Consider the following 18266-nt stretch of genomic DNA (forward strand, 5'->3'; position numbering starts at 1 on the left):
TCTTAACCTATCTCTTTTTTCTACAGGTTGGTACTAAGAAGTGCCTTTCCTGACGTCTCTGCTGCTTGGAACCGCTTCTAGAGCAGTCTCTGCTTTTGCCTTGCTTGCTGCCAGCTAGACTGTGACGACAGCACATCCACCCTCCACCTCTAGCCCAGACACCCCCATTTCTACTTATAATCAAGAGAAAAGCTCTAAGTATCTGGCATTGCCCTAGGCTGCTTTAGTGTTAAAAGAAAAGTTTGCTGAAAAAGTAAGATATCTTCTGCCAGGAAATCAAGGAGGAAAAAAAAATCATTTTCTCGATTTTGCTCTAAACTGCTGCATCTGTCTATGCCAAACTAATCAATACCGATTGCACCACCAAACTCCATTGCAAATTCAGCTGTGAGGAGATTCCCTTTCAGACAACTTTGCTGAAAGCAGCTTGGAAATTCGGTGTCAAAGGGTCTGCCACGTTTTCATGCTTGCATTTTGGGCTCCAAATTGGCACTGGGAAGGGGTTACTGAGAGCACAAGGCTGATACCAGGCCCTACTTTTAAACGTTCATCTACTTACAATCCTAGTATTTCTCTAAAAACCAAAACCTCTTTGAATTAACAGTTTCATGCTGTGAATTTCTAGTGGGAGATCTTTTCCTTGATATTGACGACACAATTTTCCATGTACTTTTAAAGCAGGGAGTGGGGAAAAAGTATTTTGAGGGGACATTTTCATCATCAGTTCAGCTTTTTTTTTTTTTTTTTTGGTTGTTGCTCTTTTTTGGGGGGGGTTGGGTTTGCTGGTTTCACTGAAACATTTAACTACCTGTAAAATCTAAACATGGCTGTTAGTGTCACACCAATTCGGGACACAAAATGGCTTACACTGGAAGTATGTAGAGAGTTCCAGAGGGGGACTTGCTCACGGCCAGACACGGAATGTAAATTTGCACATCCTTCGAAAAGCTGCCAAGTTGAAAATGGACGAGTAATCGCCTGCTTTGATTCATTGAAAGTGAGTAACTATTATATTCTTTTAAGGATATTCAATGATTGAATGAGGGGTATGTGGACATACAGTTCTCTGCGTATGAGATTATGGATTGCTTTGTTCATAGTTTAGTTATACAGTGTGTTGATGATGTTGGGCTGGGGAACTTTACGAGAAGCAGTAGAATCAAGTCTGGCCAAACTTTGTTATGAATAACTTTATCAGTCCTTTCACTGCATGTTTTTTTTTGCTAGGGCAGAGAGTGTTGACATATTTTTCACTTAGTAATGGCAAAGTGAGTGTCTGTCCCTGGAAATGGTAAATGTAGCTACCTGTGAGTGTTTAGCATATGCATATATTATATATAAGGCCATGGCAATAGCTGAATGAGGATGATTTTTTTTTGTTGGTAAAGGCATTGTACAGTTGCAAAAGAGAAGCAGATTTAAAATCAGCTAAACTTGGATAGACTTTTTACTCTTTTAAAATTTTGACATTTTGGATTTTCTTTTTATTTTGTGGGCATTTTATTTTAAGGCCAGAGCCACACATTTTGTGGAAAATGTAACTAGAAGTAAGGTGCTGAACTGCTGCTACAGCACCTTACCTGAGGCACAAACTTTGTTGCATGTGAGTTTTATAAATAAGTAGAAACTCATAAGTACTGTTGTTTATTGGATTTTTCCAGCTTCAGAAATTCTAATGTGAATTAGCAGTTTATTTTCTGTTAGATCGTGATTTTTTTTATTTGTAATAGTCTTAGCTAGAAATGTTAAAAGTTAGCTTTTGTGGGCACCATAATACTAAAATATTTACTTTAGTATTTCTTGACATTCAAAAATGTCATTGGATTTGTAATTCAGGTATCATATTTGAAAATGAGTCTTTTAAAAGATAACATAAATATCTTTATTTTGACACACAAGGTCAAGACTAGAAATGTGTTCCTAGGTACTTTCAACCTACTTGGTTTAATCAAATTGCTTTTGAATATTAATGTCCTAATTTAATTCTTTGGACCTTTGAGGGGAGGACACTATCACTTCTACATATGTAGAGAAGTAAAAGTCTTATAGGTCCATCTTGTCTTTAAAAATATATAGTGCTATAATAATCTTTTCTTTAATAACATCAGGGTGAGTTATGAGTTAATTGTTTCAGTTCATTGTTTCCTGGTCCAGTTTAGGCTGTTCATTTTGCTAAAGTTTTTGCCAAAGATTCCAAGAATATGATCTTTAGAGTTAAACAGAAAGAAGGTATTAACAACAAAAATATTTTAAAAATATTAGATTCTTCTTAATGTCATCGTCCTAAAGATCAATAAGCAAAAGTTATAAACTCCCATTGAGACTTTCTTCACCCGTTCTTTGAGAGGCATCAGTGAAGGGCACAGTGGTTGTACCTCCGTGAATGTGTATTCCTAAATTCATGCTGGCTGAATTCAGGTGTAATTAGAGACTGAGACCCATAAAATGAGGGGCAAAGAGCTAATTACTCTTGTCGGTAACCAGCTGTGGCCATAAGTAACCCTGTTTTGACCCAATTAATAGTAAATCCAATTTTTAATCCTACAGACAGTTGATGGTGCACTCGTAGCTGCAAAATGAAGGACATTAAATTTGGCTGTGACATTGAGTGGTTTCACAGAAGACCTGCTTCTACAACATTTGGAAACATTGTGAAATATTAATATTCAGTTGCTATTTTTCCATCTCAAAATATTTTTTTAGTTGCTGCTCACTTATGGCCACAGAAGAGTCCCTTTTTGAGTAAAGCAGCAAGGTTGCTTAATGACATGCTATGTGGTTAACAAGATTCAACTGCCACATCAAGGACTTTAAATAATTTCAAGATTTTAAATGTATTTATGAAATGAACTCATTACAGCAGCTAATCAATGCAAACTTTGTCCTTTTTCTTTGTCTTTCTAAGAGAAACTGAATTTAATTTAAATTTAAATTACAGTGTCTAAAACTTGGTAAAATATTTTAAATTTGAATAAGAGGAAAAAAATAAACATGAATTTATTTATGATGGAGCTTCATACCCAGGACAGTAGCTTCTTAAATGTTAGTAAAATAAGTATGTTAAGCATTAAAACAATTTTGAATATGTAATTAAGCATTTATGTTAAAAAACATGTTTCTTACGTGTGTGTGTATATATTTATAACTGACACATGTGATTCTTTGTACAGTATTTAGAATCCTTCCCTTCAGATAGCAGTCCTCTTGTATTCAGTCTTGTGGCTAAAATAGATCAAAAACATATTTTAAAACTGTTAAAGTAACTGTATGACTCATGCTTGAAGTTCTGAAATTTGGGAGCGTTATGAGGTTTCCATGCCAGTAACCGCTAGATCATTTGCATTCTCTCACAGAGTAAACGGAAAAAAATTTAGAAAACTTGTAATATCCTGACTTCTTTAATAAAATGTGTCCTGTGTATTGCTTAAATCCATAGTCCAGCCTTTTCTGAGTTCTTGAGCCATGAGATGGAGGTGGCCTGTGTAATCTACTATTTTTAGAAAGTTAGGAAAGCAAACCAAATACTCTCTGAGAGGACCCTATGAAATGGCTGTACCCTTCAGCTGTGCTGCTTCAGACTTTGGCCAGGCTCCCAGGTGACTTACGTTAATAGCAGACTTCTAGTTAGAAGAGGAGAATTTATTTCATTAAAAAAAGATGTAAGTCAAACAGTTCAAGAAAGTATTCACTTATGTAAAAGAAGTCAATTGGTATGTTACTAAAGATAATAGGAAGAAAATTAGCTGACTATTTTGGTTGCATACTGATGATTTTAAGGTTTAAATAATTAGATTTAAATATACCGTATGAAAATGTAGAAGTCTATATCATAATAAATCTATTGCTAAGTAAAATGGGAATACATGATAAGGAGGAATGTAGGTATTTATTAAGAATGTCAGAATTAGAACGAGAACAGTAAAAAAAAGCTGTAATAATGTGTGCTAGTATATAAACAATACTCTAAATACTTAGTTTCTCTAATTTTCCTTTTACAATTGCAGTTTTAATTTATAATAGTCTAAGAGTGTATTCAATCTGAGAGTTAAATTGCTTACATGCTATAGATTTAGGTGTATTAGCTATATCAGAAATCCAGAACATTTGCAAAGGTGCATTATTTTATGTCAAAGAGGAATATGTTCCCCTATGGCTTGTGAAAGAGATAGGAAAAAAGAAAAGAAAAATATTAACACTGCAAGCCACCATTAGAAAATTATATTTCAAAAATGATGTTTCAAATCAATGACAAATTGCCTATTCAGTCATGAGCTCTCAACTAAAATTTGGGGAGTCAATGTAAAGAAAGCCTACAGAATGTATTTTAATATTTGCCAAGTTATTTATACCCTCAAAAAAAAAAAAAGCTTTTACGATATGATCAACAGAAATAGACTTATTGTTTACTGAATTCTATTTCAAATACCCATTAATTTTTCAGGTACTAGGGATGGGAGGAAGAGAATATAACCTTTATATTTACTATCTATTTTCAAAAAATCTAGCAAAATTCTTTTACCTTTGAAAACTTTAGTCACTTGTTCCTTTATCAAATTAAGCAATTTTATTTAAGATAATTAAAATTTCTTTTCACTATATACAGTGATATCTATCTATAAATAGCACCCCTGATCAGATTTATCATAGACACATTTGAGATCAGATTCCACTGCAAAGTGGCATACAATCAAGGGCACTGAGAACAGTTTTAAAGAGCCTCTGCAGACTTAGCATAATATATGAAGTATGGAAATTAGGTATTAGAAGGCACACAAATATATGTACATACAGGTAAATGAACAACTAAAACACTCAAAATCAGTAAGGCAAATCAAGTATCCAGATGGTCACATATGGATTGGATGGCATAACTAGACATGATAAAGTAGTCCCAAAGGTGGTTATAGTTAAATTTTAGAAGATCCTCTGTTGCTAGCATGGTTTATCCTCAATCCAGAAATTGCCTGTGTTGCTGCTGTTCTTTCTAAGCGCCAAGCATAGACTTTTCATCATATTTTAAAAACCAGTTTCACTGATAATCCTGATAAAATATCTGCAAGTTTTAGACTAAATATGCAATTTTCAATTAAAATTTTGATCTAGTAGGGTCCTAATTGGAATCACTGTTACCAGGAAGTTTTTTTGTTGTTTGGTTTTTAACCACTGGTATCTCCCATGTATTAAAACTTTGACAGATTATTATATATACTGTGCTGGCACATATATTCAATGTGTCTTTCAGTGACAGATTGACATATCACTTCCTTGTTTTCTCCTAATGACTTAGGAGATGAACTAACTATAAGGCATAACCTGCGCAGCAGTGTGTTTCATATAAAAGGTCCCTAAGCAGAAACTTCACAGCTTTGTAAAGAATATCCTGTGAATATGCTGCAATGTCATCCACTCTGACATAAACCTTTCTTTAATGAAATTCTCAATAGCTGCAGTTGCTTTGGTGAAACTAGTAATTGTATTCATTTGCCTGTTTATATTGTTAGAACTTTTTTAGAAAACTTTTCTTTTAATGAGTAAAGGTTTTTTAGACTACTAGATAAATTGTAAACCATGTTTTGAATGAAGCTACCTGCTACAGTAATTCTAGAACTATTTATTTTGTTTCATATTATAAGATTTTGGTACACTGCGTCTACTTTTTTTCTCATGAAATCTTGCTTCACTGTGTGAGTGTGACAAACTAAAAACAATTTAGACCTCAAGCAATGTGGCACTTACAGTTGAATTCAGTTTTGTTGTAATTCAGATGTCTGAAGCTACTCAAAATTCCACGGAGTACCCTTGAAACAATTTCATGTATAAGGCTGTTTCTCACTTAAAAGAGACAATGCAGTGTGGGGTGACTTGTCTTTTGAAGAACTGTATGACACATGCCCAGTTCAGGTGAAAGGTGAGAAATGGAGTGTTTCTCAGACCTAGCACAGACACCTAGGGACCTAGTTTGGGAAGCTTATCTTGTCATTTTCCTTGCCAAGGATAAGGAGAGGATTTCAGCTATCAACATTGCTAATCCGTTACCTTTCATGCTGAGCAATGTCTCTGCCTTCCCACAGACTTAGACAAAGCTTCTTATTTTCTTCCAAAGAGATCCTATTGAGGAAATTTGAATTTGTTTGTTTGTTTGTTTGTTTGTTTTTAACTTAGCAGTACTACATCCTGTGCTTTTAGATAGGTGAGCAATTTTCCATGTTAACAGCTAGGCCAAAAATCATGACTGCCAGTAGAAGTGGATAACTAGATAGATGGCCTTTGAATTAGCACTAATGATAGTTATTAGCATGTAGCAACTTAAGTAAAAGCAACTGGAAAGGCTTGATAGAAATTCTGAGTTGTTTGAAGTATTATAGATGATTAGAATAGTAATTTCTTCATGAATTTTACTGTAAACAAGCTTGGTTCTAGTGAGGACTTATGCCAATTGCTCATTTATAATATACTAACAACAACTACAGAGTTTTTATTTAATACTGTTTCTTATACAAATATCATCAAATGCACATCTACCTACAGCATCATCCCTACATTTTTGGCACATGTTTGAAATATTTTCACTTTGAGATAAAGTTTGATTTTTTTGCTAGCGATAAAACTTTCTATGCTGTGAGCTTGTGTTTTGAAAATTACTGATAATTACTAAACAGTGTAACCCCTGATATCTTCTAATTTGGTTGACAGGCTGTTTGTCCTCTGGATTCCTGAGGGCCTTGGCCATCTCTGACCATTACATTTCTTCTTTTGTTATCTCTGAGTTCTTTCCAGCTTTCTAATTGTCCATCTTTAGAACTATTGGTTCAGATCTTAAATATGTCTTTCCATAGTCACACAGAAGTGATGTAGACATTTTGTCTGTGAAGAATTAGATTCAGCTTTGCATAACAGAGACACCTCCCCCGCCATCCCCAGCATTTGGCATAAACAAATTAGGGGTTTATATTTCAGTCAGTCGTCTAGGTCTATTTGGCGACTCTATAGTCATTGGAACTCAGGTGCCTTCTCTCTTAGTTCCTAAGGAGCACATGGCTTCCAACTTTAGGATTATTTCAAAATTGCAATGTGGCCACTGCAGTGCCAGCCATCATATCCTTAGTCTAGCAGGACGCAGAAAAGGCAAGACACCATAACTCAGCCCAGCCAGGCTCCTTTTAAGCAAAGGTTCTCTGAGCTTCAGCCAGTAATTTTTCAGTCTCTTATTGACTGATTTTGGTAGCAGGGATTGCTAGGAAGTATTTTTTTGTATGCTTGTTTGTTTTGTTTTTATTTATTGTTATTTTAAAAAACTGTTGCCTTGATTGAAATCAGGAGTCTGGTAGGTAAGACAGAAGGGGAGAATGGAAATGGATGTTCAGGAGGGCCATTTCTGGAATAAAAGAGTGATTATTTTTCCCCTCATAAAACTTTCAGAATTAAGTAAGTCTCTCTGGAAAGCATCTGGGTAAGGGAGGTGGTTGAGGAGATACCACTTTTGAAGAGAAACTGAAGTCTTCTCATCTTGACAAACTTGTCATCACTTCTCCTGTCTTGGTTATTTAGTAAATAAAACCTGGCATATCACAAATGGATTTATTTTTCCTTATAGAGAAAACTAAAACAGCTTCATTTTTTATCTCTTATAACTGTACTTATTTATTTATTTATTTATTTGAGACAGAGTCTTACTCTGTTGTCCAGGCTTGAGTGCAGTGGTATGATCTTGGCTCATTGTAACCTTCGCTTCCCACGTTCAAGCAATTCTCCTGCCTCAGCCTCCCAAGTGGCTGGTCCTACAGGCGTGTATCACCATGCCCAGCTAATTTTTGCATTTTTAGTAGAGACGGGGTTTCACCATGTTGGCCAGGCTGGCTTGAACTCTTGACCTCAGGTGACCAGCCCGCCTTGGCCTTCCAAAGTGCTGGGATTACAGGCGTGAGCCACTGCGCCCAGCCTACTATTCATATTTCTATAAACAGTCACATATTTATAACTGGAATATAGCAGAAATGCCATGTCATTAAAAACAGGTCCCAAATGATTTTATGTGACAAAAGAATCTGTACTTTGATTTGTATTTCTGCTGCTTCCACAAATACACTTTCTTATTTTTTCTGTACGGAGTAGAATAACAACATGAGTTAATATTTATTGAAATTTAATATGTCAATCAGTGTTTTCAATGCTTTTCATTTTTTCATAGTATTTTGTCCCTATAAAATCTCATTGAGATAGTTACTGGTGTTACTTCCATTTCACAGATGGGCACACTGAAATACAGAGAAGTTAGGTAATACATGCAAGGTCAGTCAGCCAGTAAAATACGGACTTGAAGCCTCGTCATCTGATTTCACAGCCTGTACTCTTAATTGTTTTGTTATGTTTGCTGGAAAACATTGCTTCTTAATTTCCATATGCATATTCTAAGGATTCGACAAAGAAAACATAACTAACAGCAGTACTTAAGAATAAAAATGAATATACAAGACAAATTTATAGTACAGGACGTAAAACAGTAAGTACTCAGAAGTAATCACTATATTTTAAGTCAACAAATGAGTCAAGGAGTGAACCCAAAATAGCAGAAAGAATGCTGCCACCAACTTTCAAAGATGTTGTATCTGTTGTAAAATATATGGCCATATAGGAAAAATTTTAAATGAATCATCTCAGATAAGTAGTCACTGTATAAACTGTATAGCTGCCTCCCCAGTGCATAAAAAGCCATATTCAAAAGGTTTAATTGTTTAGAAAATGTTTTTCCACAGAAGCAAGGTGATTAAGTCATCAGGTCAACCCTGAGAAGCCAAAGTAGCCCAGAGGATGCTTGAGTTATAGTTCAGTACAAACAGTACCTTGGAAACCCTGGTTATTATTTAAACCCAAGAGGCTCCATAGAAGTGTTATCTTATCATAAATCTTGAGAACTACTAGAGTCACAGACCCCAGCTGCTTTTGTCAAACTATTTCTGTGGCAAAGATGTGTTTTAAATTTCAGTTTAGGGTTCCAGAAATTCAACTTGCCTAGTGCAGGGGAGGTGGCCTTTCCCAAACTCCTGGAACTCATGCTGTGAGCCAGTGTAGTTTTCCCCAGCTTTAACTTTGGGCTGCTTCTGTTTCTTGAAGCTAGTCTTTAATAGGGCATTTGCTTAGAATCAGCAGGGTCTAAAGACAGGGTATGCAGTGAGGAGCTGGAGTCTAAAGCTTCCCACGTGTGTAACCTTTAGGGTGGGAAGGTGTCGTCAATATGTCTTCCAAGTGACCCCCATGTTTCTAAGGACTCAGCCTGCCTGTTTTTTGAATGTAGTGCTTATTGATTCTGGGCCCTGTCTACTGCAGAGCTTAATGAACAGCTTCTCCCCATTCTTCCTTCTCTCGGGAATTTTCAGGTGTGTGGTTGTTGCTGTTGTTTTCTAAATACTAGTAGCCATGGGGAAACAGGTAGATCATAAAAGTATCAAACTCAATTTTTGTTTTGTTTTGTTTTGTTTCGTTTTTGGCATTTTATCATAGAATATGGTCAAGAGACCAGTTGTAAAAACTCAGATATGAGGAAGAAAACCATTAGGAGGTGATAAGGATTCAACAATTTAAGTTATGTAACTTATGTACTTCCTATGTCAAACTTTAGGGAGGCAGATGTTAACTACAGTCCTCAAGGAGCTGGTTACTAACAGGGAGACTAGTATATTAGGTGGTGGTGGCAATGGTTAGGAGGGGGAGGTTTCTCAACAGCAATTGCAGGGTCAGTGAAAGAGATACTTGAGGAAGAGAGAAAGAAATGGCTCTGGTGGTTTATCTTTCCTTTTTCCCCTTCCCTCTCTCTCACACTATTAATTATGACACCACAAGTGGGAATAAAAGAACTAGAGGGAATCCCCAATAAGAGACTTCACATAGCCACAGGCCACCAGACTGTGGCAGCTGTCCCTGAATCATCATGGGTCAGTTGGTAACCACCTATATTTTAACCCTAGATCACAATTTTAGGCCCAGCAAAATTCTTCTGAAGCTGTCTAGATTTATTAAGCAATATTTATATTTTAGTTTATGTTAATATGAGGTTGAGATCCAAGACCCTGTTTTCTCCAGACCGCATATGAGTCCAGTATCTTAAGTTAGAATTTATCTCTCTGCATAAAATTCAGACCTAGTGCGTAGGCTTCTGGATTTCAGAATCACTTATACTTAAGTCCAGGCTGTTCTCAAATAAGGCAAGAAGCATCTGCTGTTAATAGCTGACAGTAAATTACACAAAGTAAAACATGGAAAATTAAAGTCAGAAAAGCTAGGAAGCTTTTCTATCATTTTCAATTTTCTGCAAAAATACAGACATAATCAGTGTTTAGGATCTGCTTGTGATGGATAAATTACATCTGTAATTCCTTCTTTTCCATATTACTGCATTCAGACGATAATTTGCTTTCAGATATCTTTGCTCATCTAATCGTTCATAGACTGGAAATAAGTAGTAACATCTACCAATCCTAGGAAGCATTTATAACTAGTCTTTGCCTTTTTGGGTGTTGATAGACTAGTGGTGATTATAAGCTTTCGAGCTTCTGAAAAGCACAACGAAGATTAAAATAATCATAGGATAATAAAATACTTTAAAACCCTTCTAGTCTTTAATTTTAAAATGTTCCAGTAGGGCACAGATTTGCTCAGGTAACACACAAGTAAGCATTAAATGCCTTTCTGTGTATCTGAGAAGTTTGTTATGAAATATTTTGGAAACTGCTGCATAGTCAGTGTAGGAGGAGCAGATGAATTTTAGCCGTGGTTATGTGTGCTGTAAAAGACTATACGTGCTTGTATTAGTCGGAATGAGCACACCACTAAGTTTTGTATGGTAAGAGATTTATACTAAGCTCATCATCAGTTTCTGTAATACAATGAGATAAAACTGAGTCAGATTGATTTTTAGGTAGCACATGTAGAAACAGCTAATTTTATTCCCCTGATTTGATCCTCATCTATTGATTATATAAACTAATGAAGCTAAGAACAATTAACCCTTACGAGTTTACACAGGAGATGCTGAACTGAGATTCAGTGTAGGAAGTCTGTCTTCAGAGCCTATGCTTTTAATCTTTATGCTAAGTTTAACTTGTTTAAATTAGCAAGATTATGAAGCACTATACAGTGACCTTGTATAGACAAAAATATAGTATATTGATTATTAGAGAAACTACATATTAGACTGTTGTACATACATGGGCAAGTATTTGTTGAATCATTTCAGTTGCCTAAATTTAAGCAACTGTACTGTTTAAAACATGCTCATTCACATTTTTTCTTAATCTAGAAAGTCGCTTGTGAATAACTGCTTGTTTAGATTTTCTCATTTGATGTGGGAAATTTATATTAAAATTTTAACTAATATTCTAACAATACAGAGTCTGAACCTAAAGTCAAGAAGAACTTTTAAGTCATGCCGCAGACAGAGGATGAACAGTATAGCAAATCAGAATAATAGACTGTTTGGGGGGGGTCGGGAGAACCCATGAGAATTTCAGGATTCCAAGATAAAGCTTGGAATTGAGGTAAAGGCATCAGATAAGGAAGTGTTTCATTTCATAACTTTTTTTTTGCTTAAAATATAATATATTTTAAATCACAAAAGTATTATAACTGTTATTTTTCTAATGCATAGAACCATGAGACTTTTTTTTTTTTTTTTTTTTTTTTTTGAGACAGAGTCCCACTCGGTCGCTCAGGCTGGAGTGTGGTGGTGCCATCTCAGCTCACTGCAACCTCCGCCTCCTGGGTTCAAGCGATTCTCCTGCCTCAGCCTCTTTGAGTAGCTGGGATTACAGGCATGCACCACCGTGCCCAGCTAATTTTTGTATTTTTACTAGAGGTGGGGTTTCACCATGTCGGTCAGGCTGGTATCAAACTCCTGACCTCGTGATCCGCCTGCCTTGGTCTCCCAAAGTGCTGGGATTACAGACGTGAGCCACTGCGCCCAGCTCAAGACATTATTTTATAAGAGGCTGAGATTTTATTCATCTTACTAGGCATTTATTTATATTATATTGTTTCCAATATATGCCTAGTAAGACAGAAATATGCTTAAAAACCTTTGTAAGTCTTTACAAGTTGTACTATATTAAGTTAAAATGAAACCATTCACCACGTCTTGACAATGATTCATATATCTTATTGTATGTCATGCTTGTTTGTGATTTTGAGTATTACATTTCAGAAATTTTCTAGAAATAAAATTTCAAGTTTATTTTAATTTTTTGTTTATTTGTAATAATTACTATATCAATAATGCTGAAATATTTAGATCTAGTAGGTAGAATTTTTTTCATGTGAATACATTAATTTTAATGATGTATTTAAAAATAGCTCACACTATTCTTTTTAAGACTTTTGTTATATGTAATTGGACAAAAATTTGACCATGTAAATATAAGAATCATTGATTCTATTATGGCATAAAAAGCATGATATGGCATAAAGAACATGTTTGCTCTCAAAAAACATGGGTTTGAGAAGATGAAATTTCTGGGCATACTGGGTATTTAGTAGCTATCAGATTGTAATCCTGAACTCTTAAGAGATGTATCTCAAATATTAGAATTGATCATGTTATTTAAAATACTCCATGGGAAATACAATTATTTTTATGGAACAGTTCATTTGGATGAATGGTAGCTTGAACAGAAACTTTCGATACCAGTAGCTAGTGTTATATGTCCTTTCCTGAAACTCTTGCCACACTTTGTGTTTTGGCAATTTTCATGATTGTACGAATTTAGTCAGACAGCCAATTAGAAATATATTTTTAGAAAATTAAAAATGAATTTATGTGGATTCAGTGAGATCGGTTGGGTAAATCCCTTAATTCAGTGTCATGCTCTGTGTAAATACTCCATAAATGGTAGCCATTAGTATTGATTGTTCTTATCTGAATGCCAGAGTTTAGTCTAAGTTATCTTTCTTCTTATGGGAGGAACTTTGTCTTAGGTCAGAATAAAGACTGTTATATAGATTCAAACTTGGTATGTAATTCAAACTTATTTTATGTTCAAGACTAAATTGATCATAGGGAAAACTGACTGGTGTTCCTTGTCCTTTCATTTCATTTCTCTGGGCGCTTTCTTCATTGGTTTGCATTAGCTATAGTGTAACTTTTTATTGTGTTTTGGTATTTTCTGAGTGTCTAGATTGGCCTGTATGCTCTTTTCTTTGGGATGAAATTTGTAATAAAAATTATTTTGTAGCGAATAAATACTGGTGACAGGAATAGTGACAATGTGACTACCAGTGGTTTTCACTTCATTCCCAGTGTCACGTTTAGAATTTTCATCAAACTAGGATCTTCAGAATAATTGCAAAAAGCCACATGAAAAAATGTGCAAGTGAAAACTTTTTTTTTTTTTTTTTTTTTTGAGACAGAGTCTCGCCCTGTCACCCAGGCTGGAGTGCAATGGCACGATCTCGGCTCACTGCAACCTCCACCTCCTGGGTTCAAGCGATTCTCCTGCCTCAGCCTCCTGAGTAGCTGGAATTACAGGTGCGCACCACCACACCTGGCTAATTTGTTTTTATCTTCAATAGAGACAGGGTTTCACCATGTTGGCCAGGCTGGTCTTAAACTCCTGACCTTGTGGTCTGCCTGCCTCGGCCTCCCAAAGTGTTGGGATTACAGGTGTGAGCCACCGCGCCCGGCCAACAATTTTTTTTTTTTTTATGGCAAATAATCAAGACTTTGTTAAGAGCCTAAACCGTGGATTCAGCTGGATCTGAGTTTGAGTCCATAGTGACTTCCTAGTGACATTGTGCCAATCACCTTACTGTCCCAAGCTGGTTTCCTTATCTGTAAAACAAGTCTAGTGTCATTTGCTTTCAAGATTTGTGAGGATTCAATGAGATCAGTTAGATATAAATCATTTAATGTAGTGTCTTACTCCATGTAAATAGTCCATAGATACTAACGGTAGCCGTTTGTATTGTTCTTATCTGAACAACAGAGTTCAGTCTAAGTTATCTTTCTCTTATGGGAGAAACTTTGCCTTAGGTCAGACTGAATGTTATTTGTCATTATGCACATTGCACTACAGGTCTCTGTGTTGTTTGAAAAAATTAAAAAGGACTTACCTTGAATGTGTATAAGTGTGCACATACTAGCTTATTTACTTACCTGTTATCAAGAGAAAATAACCCCTTAACCTCTTAACATGTGTATGACTTGACTACTAGCTAAACCAGTAGGTATTAATAGAATAATTCAGAATTTATATTGTCTGTACCTGAAAATTCATTTTGTAAATGCAGTTAACTATGAATGGAAAAATGGTTGTAGCCATCTGTTAGCAAATCTAAATTCATTTAAAACTAATCCTATTTAGCTTTATGCTGGTACACAATAAATAATTCATATTTGATATTTCAAATGCTGTATTATTTATGTAAATTTTCTCCTAAAAGACTCACCTAAGACTTTTCTAGAAATAAAATTGTTTATTCAGTTAAGTACCTGCACAGATTAGAAAGTTAAATATTGAAGTTTTATTTTTCATGATTGCACTATTCTTTTCCATTTTTTTATACCTACATAAACGTAATTGGTCAAATATCTACCACTCACTTCCTCAAATGTGTCAAGAAGCATCCAAATCCATAATACTCTGTTTATCACAGCTTTTTTTTTTCCCTTTCACTGTCACTCAGAATCGATAGGGATCCAGTTCTAGCCTGTTGAAATGGTCCATTTTGCTCCAAGATTTTTTTTTTTTTTTTTTTTGAGATGGGAGTTTCACTCTTGTTGCCCAGGCTGGAGTACAATAGCGTGATCTTGGCTCACCACAGCCTCTACCTCCCGGGTTGAAGCGATTCTCCTGCCTCAGCCTCCCGAGTAGCTAGGATTACAGGCATGTGCCACCACGCCTGGCTAATTTTGTATTTTTAGTAGAGACGGGGTTTCTCCTTGTTGGTCAGCTGGTCTTGAACTTCCAACCTCAGGCGATCCGCCTGTCTTGGCCTCCCAAAGTGCTGAGATTATAGGTGTGAGCCACCATGCCTGGCCTAACTCCAAAATTTTTAAAAGCATTTGCCTCATTTATGAGTTTGAGACTTTTAACATGATTACAAATAGGAGAGCATGTACTTTTTCCAGCAAATGAAAAGGAGGAAACAAACACCAAAACCCCATCTCCCTGATTTTTTTGGCTTTTCAGAAATAATATAGCCTAGTTGTTTCCTATGGCCAGTTTTGGGTTTTTCTTGACAGTGTCTATAACTGTTCTTGTTATAGTCTAATTCTGGGTATGAGTTATGCGTTTACAGTTTGATTTACTGAGCCATGCTACTGCATTCTTGTTAAGGTTATTGATTATTGCCCATTCTATTCTGCTGTGTATTGATTTAGTGTGTGACAATGAGTTAATTGTATTACTTGATGTTGAAGAAGGATCAAATATCTGTTCAAAGGGGATGCTTGTAGCCTGTGTAATTGAGTTGGCTATTTCAGGCTTTTAACATGTTGTGAAACAATTAGGAGAAAGTACAGGAGGACCTCTGAGGGCAGGGAACATAAAATTTGTTTTCAGCTTTTTCGCAGTTGCCAAAAATGGTGCGGTAAGGCTTTCCTGGAATTAAGTAGTCAGTTGGTATTTGGTTAGCAGATGCTTTGTAAAACCTAATATATTCCCACAATATTTCCTTTAAAAATCAAGGGGGTTAACACCTTTAGATTGTCATGTTTTATTGAGAAAAATCCACTTCTCTGAAACTCCCTATTACTGCATATAAGAAAAAATAACAAGGTGTGTTGTGTATGTTGGTACCCACATTTTGGAGGAAATTACAGAGATAGAAAATTAAGCTAAATTATTAAGAATCTGATGAGTTCTTTTTGCTTACTACAGTTTTGTTTCGTATTTTATAAAAAAATTTCCATGTAATAACATTTAAGATAAGGCCAGTATTATTTTCTTTGACATTATTTTGCAGTTTGAATTTTCTAAGCTTTAGACAATTCACACTTAATGTAAAAAAAAAAAAAAAATTAACCTTCAGAATGAGATCATGGTGCCATGGTTCTCTAATGAATGTTACCTTTTGTTTTAGCAGCTCAGTTGGCTCTAATCCATGGAAAAGTTTTTATTTCCCATCAGCTCCAAAGTAGGAGCCAAACCAAAGTTTAAAGAAACATTTTCCAGCAGACAAGTTTCTACAGATAATATCAATAGTGAAAGCGTGTGAACACACACACACACACACACTCTCTCTCTCTCTCTCTCTCCTCTCTCTCACACACACATATGCACGCACACACACACACACACACACACGTACATCTTATGGAAATATTAAATCAGGAAGAATTTCTGAGGTTCTCATAATAAAAATAACTGTAATATTAATAAAGTACTCCTTACCAGTTATTTCTCGTCACATTGTGGCCCCAAGGGCTTGCTTGACTTTTCAAAATGTATTTGCTTCGGGATAAATTGAAGAAGTACCACTCTCTCCCTGTATTAATACCTTTCAGGGCTTTTGATCTGTAACCTCTTGCCACCTCCGGTTTATCTGGCTTAGCATATGAATTTTGAAGAATGAGGGAGCATAAACAATTATGACTGCCTTTTAAAAAATGCATGTTAAACCTGCGGCCTCAAACTTCTCAGTTCTGAACTTTAACAGTAGAAAAGTGAAAACTCGGCGTTGAAAGTACAGAGTGTAAGAGATTTTGCCAGTTGGACCACTTTGCTGCAAATACCTATTAGACCCAAACCTTTCTTTTGCCTAGTGATCAGCCATACTAATAGCAGGATCCACTTAATTCTGTGTGAGTCAACAGCTTGCATGGCATGCCCACTGTGTGCAAATAGCTTCTCAGGTACTTTTCCAAGTGTCCTGCCTGCACAAAGCAGAAGAGACTTGGAATATATTTATTTATTCTCTCACCCCACTGCTTGCTCCATCACCTGGACCTGCATGCTCCATCACCTAGTCCTACTTGCTCCATCACCTAGTTGGAATTTCTAAATCAACAGACATGGGCAGATATATATTTTAAAAGCTGTGTGCCTCTGATTAACAACCATTCCTTTAATACTGCTGAGAGGTTCCGGGAACATAGTATTTTTACCATGACTTCTCAATCTATAGAGTATTTCTCTCCTAAGGATAAAACCGTCTGGAAATTTTCACATGTTCCAGACTTTCAGATAGAGCTGGCTTTGCCTTCTCTTTTTCTTCTTCCTCCTCCTCTTCTTCCTTCTTTTTCTTCTTTTATTTATTTATTTATTTATTTTTGCTTTGCTTTCTTATTAAAACTATGGATGATTTTTTAAAAAGATTAAGAAGATGAAATAACCTTCTCACCTACTTAGTAATTTCTTATTCATAGTTAGAAGGTATAGTAACTCTGTTTCATAAATGTCCCCATTAAATTTCTGATTCAAAAATATATTTTTTTCTTTATAAATACCATTTCCTATGATTTTTGGTCCCTAAAAAGCAAACAAAAAAAAGCTACTTGATGGTACGTTGGTTGTAATTAGCAAGTCTCCATTTACTACAGATCTTCCATTCTGCTTTATTAATTTCCTTTATTAATGATAACAAATCAGCCAGTTGATAAAATAATGTGTTAACTTTTAAAAGATTCTTATAAATTTATGTGGAGTTCTGTGACTACCTGATATGACTTTGTGACTATTTTAGTTGTATAGAGAATTTCAGATTATTTATTCCTTTAAAATTTTTTTTTCCAGAGACAGTCTCACTGTCACTCAGGCTGGAGTGCAGTGGCGCAATCTTGGCTCACTGCAACTTCCACTTCCTGGGTTTAAGTGATTCTCCCGCCTCAATCTCCTGAGTATCTGGGATTACAGGCATGCACCACCATGCCGGGCTAATTTTTGTATTTTTTGTATAGATGGGGTTTCAGCATGTTACCCAGGCTGGCCTTGAAATCCTGAGCTCAAGCGATCCACCCACCTTGGCCTCCCAAAGTGTTGGGATTACAGGCGTGAGCCACCGTGCCTGGCCTATTTTTTGTTTTATTTTTTTATTCTCGAAATAACTCCATAGAGTTATATCCAAGTAAGTCTAATATCTTCTCTTTGAATTTCTAATTGATTCTTATTTATAAACCCATAGAATCTGTAAACCCACAAACAAATGATTCTTCATCGATCAAGTTCTGTTTTCAAATAGATGTTCAACGAGATGTTCAAAAAGATGATAAAGGATACATTATAACCTAAGGACTTTAATTTGTTCATTTGGTCTTTTACCTTTTAATTGTAGTAGACTTA

General features: G+C 35.6%; 1 protein-coding gene across 48 annotated transcripts in view; it reads left to right on the forward strand.

Annotated features, from left to right (window-relative positions):
• The window catches only part of MBNL1 (muscleblind like splicing regulator 1), a 218437-nt gene that overhangs the window by 52293 nt on the left and 147878 nt on the right, over positions 1-18266 (forward strand). For 26 of the 48 annotated variants that reach the window (XR_008523969.2, XR_010139266.1, XM_054552851.2 and 23 more), the window contains exon 2: positions 27-997. The exons of the other annotated variants lie outside the window; for them this stretch is intronic. Coding sequence is in view for 24 of the 26 variants with exons in the window: in XM_054552851.2 (XP_054408826.1) it covers positions 824-997 (174 nt within the window). In the remaining 2 variants the exon portion in view is untranslated. The remainder of the gene's footprint in view (positions 1-26; positions 998-18266) is intronic. 48 annotated transcript variants of the gene reach the window in all.

This window comes from Pongo abelii, chromosome 2 (assembly GCF_028885655.2).
Source record: "Pongo abelii isolate AG06213 chromosome 2, NHGRI_mPonAbe1-v2.0_pri, whole genome shotgun sequence".
In the NCBI taxonomy this organism is placed as follows: Eukaryota; Metazoa; Chordata; class Mammalia; order Primates; family Hominidae; genus Pongo; species Pongo abelii.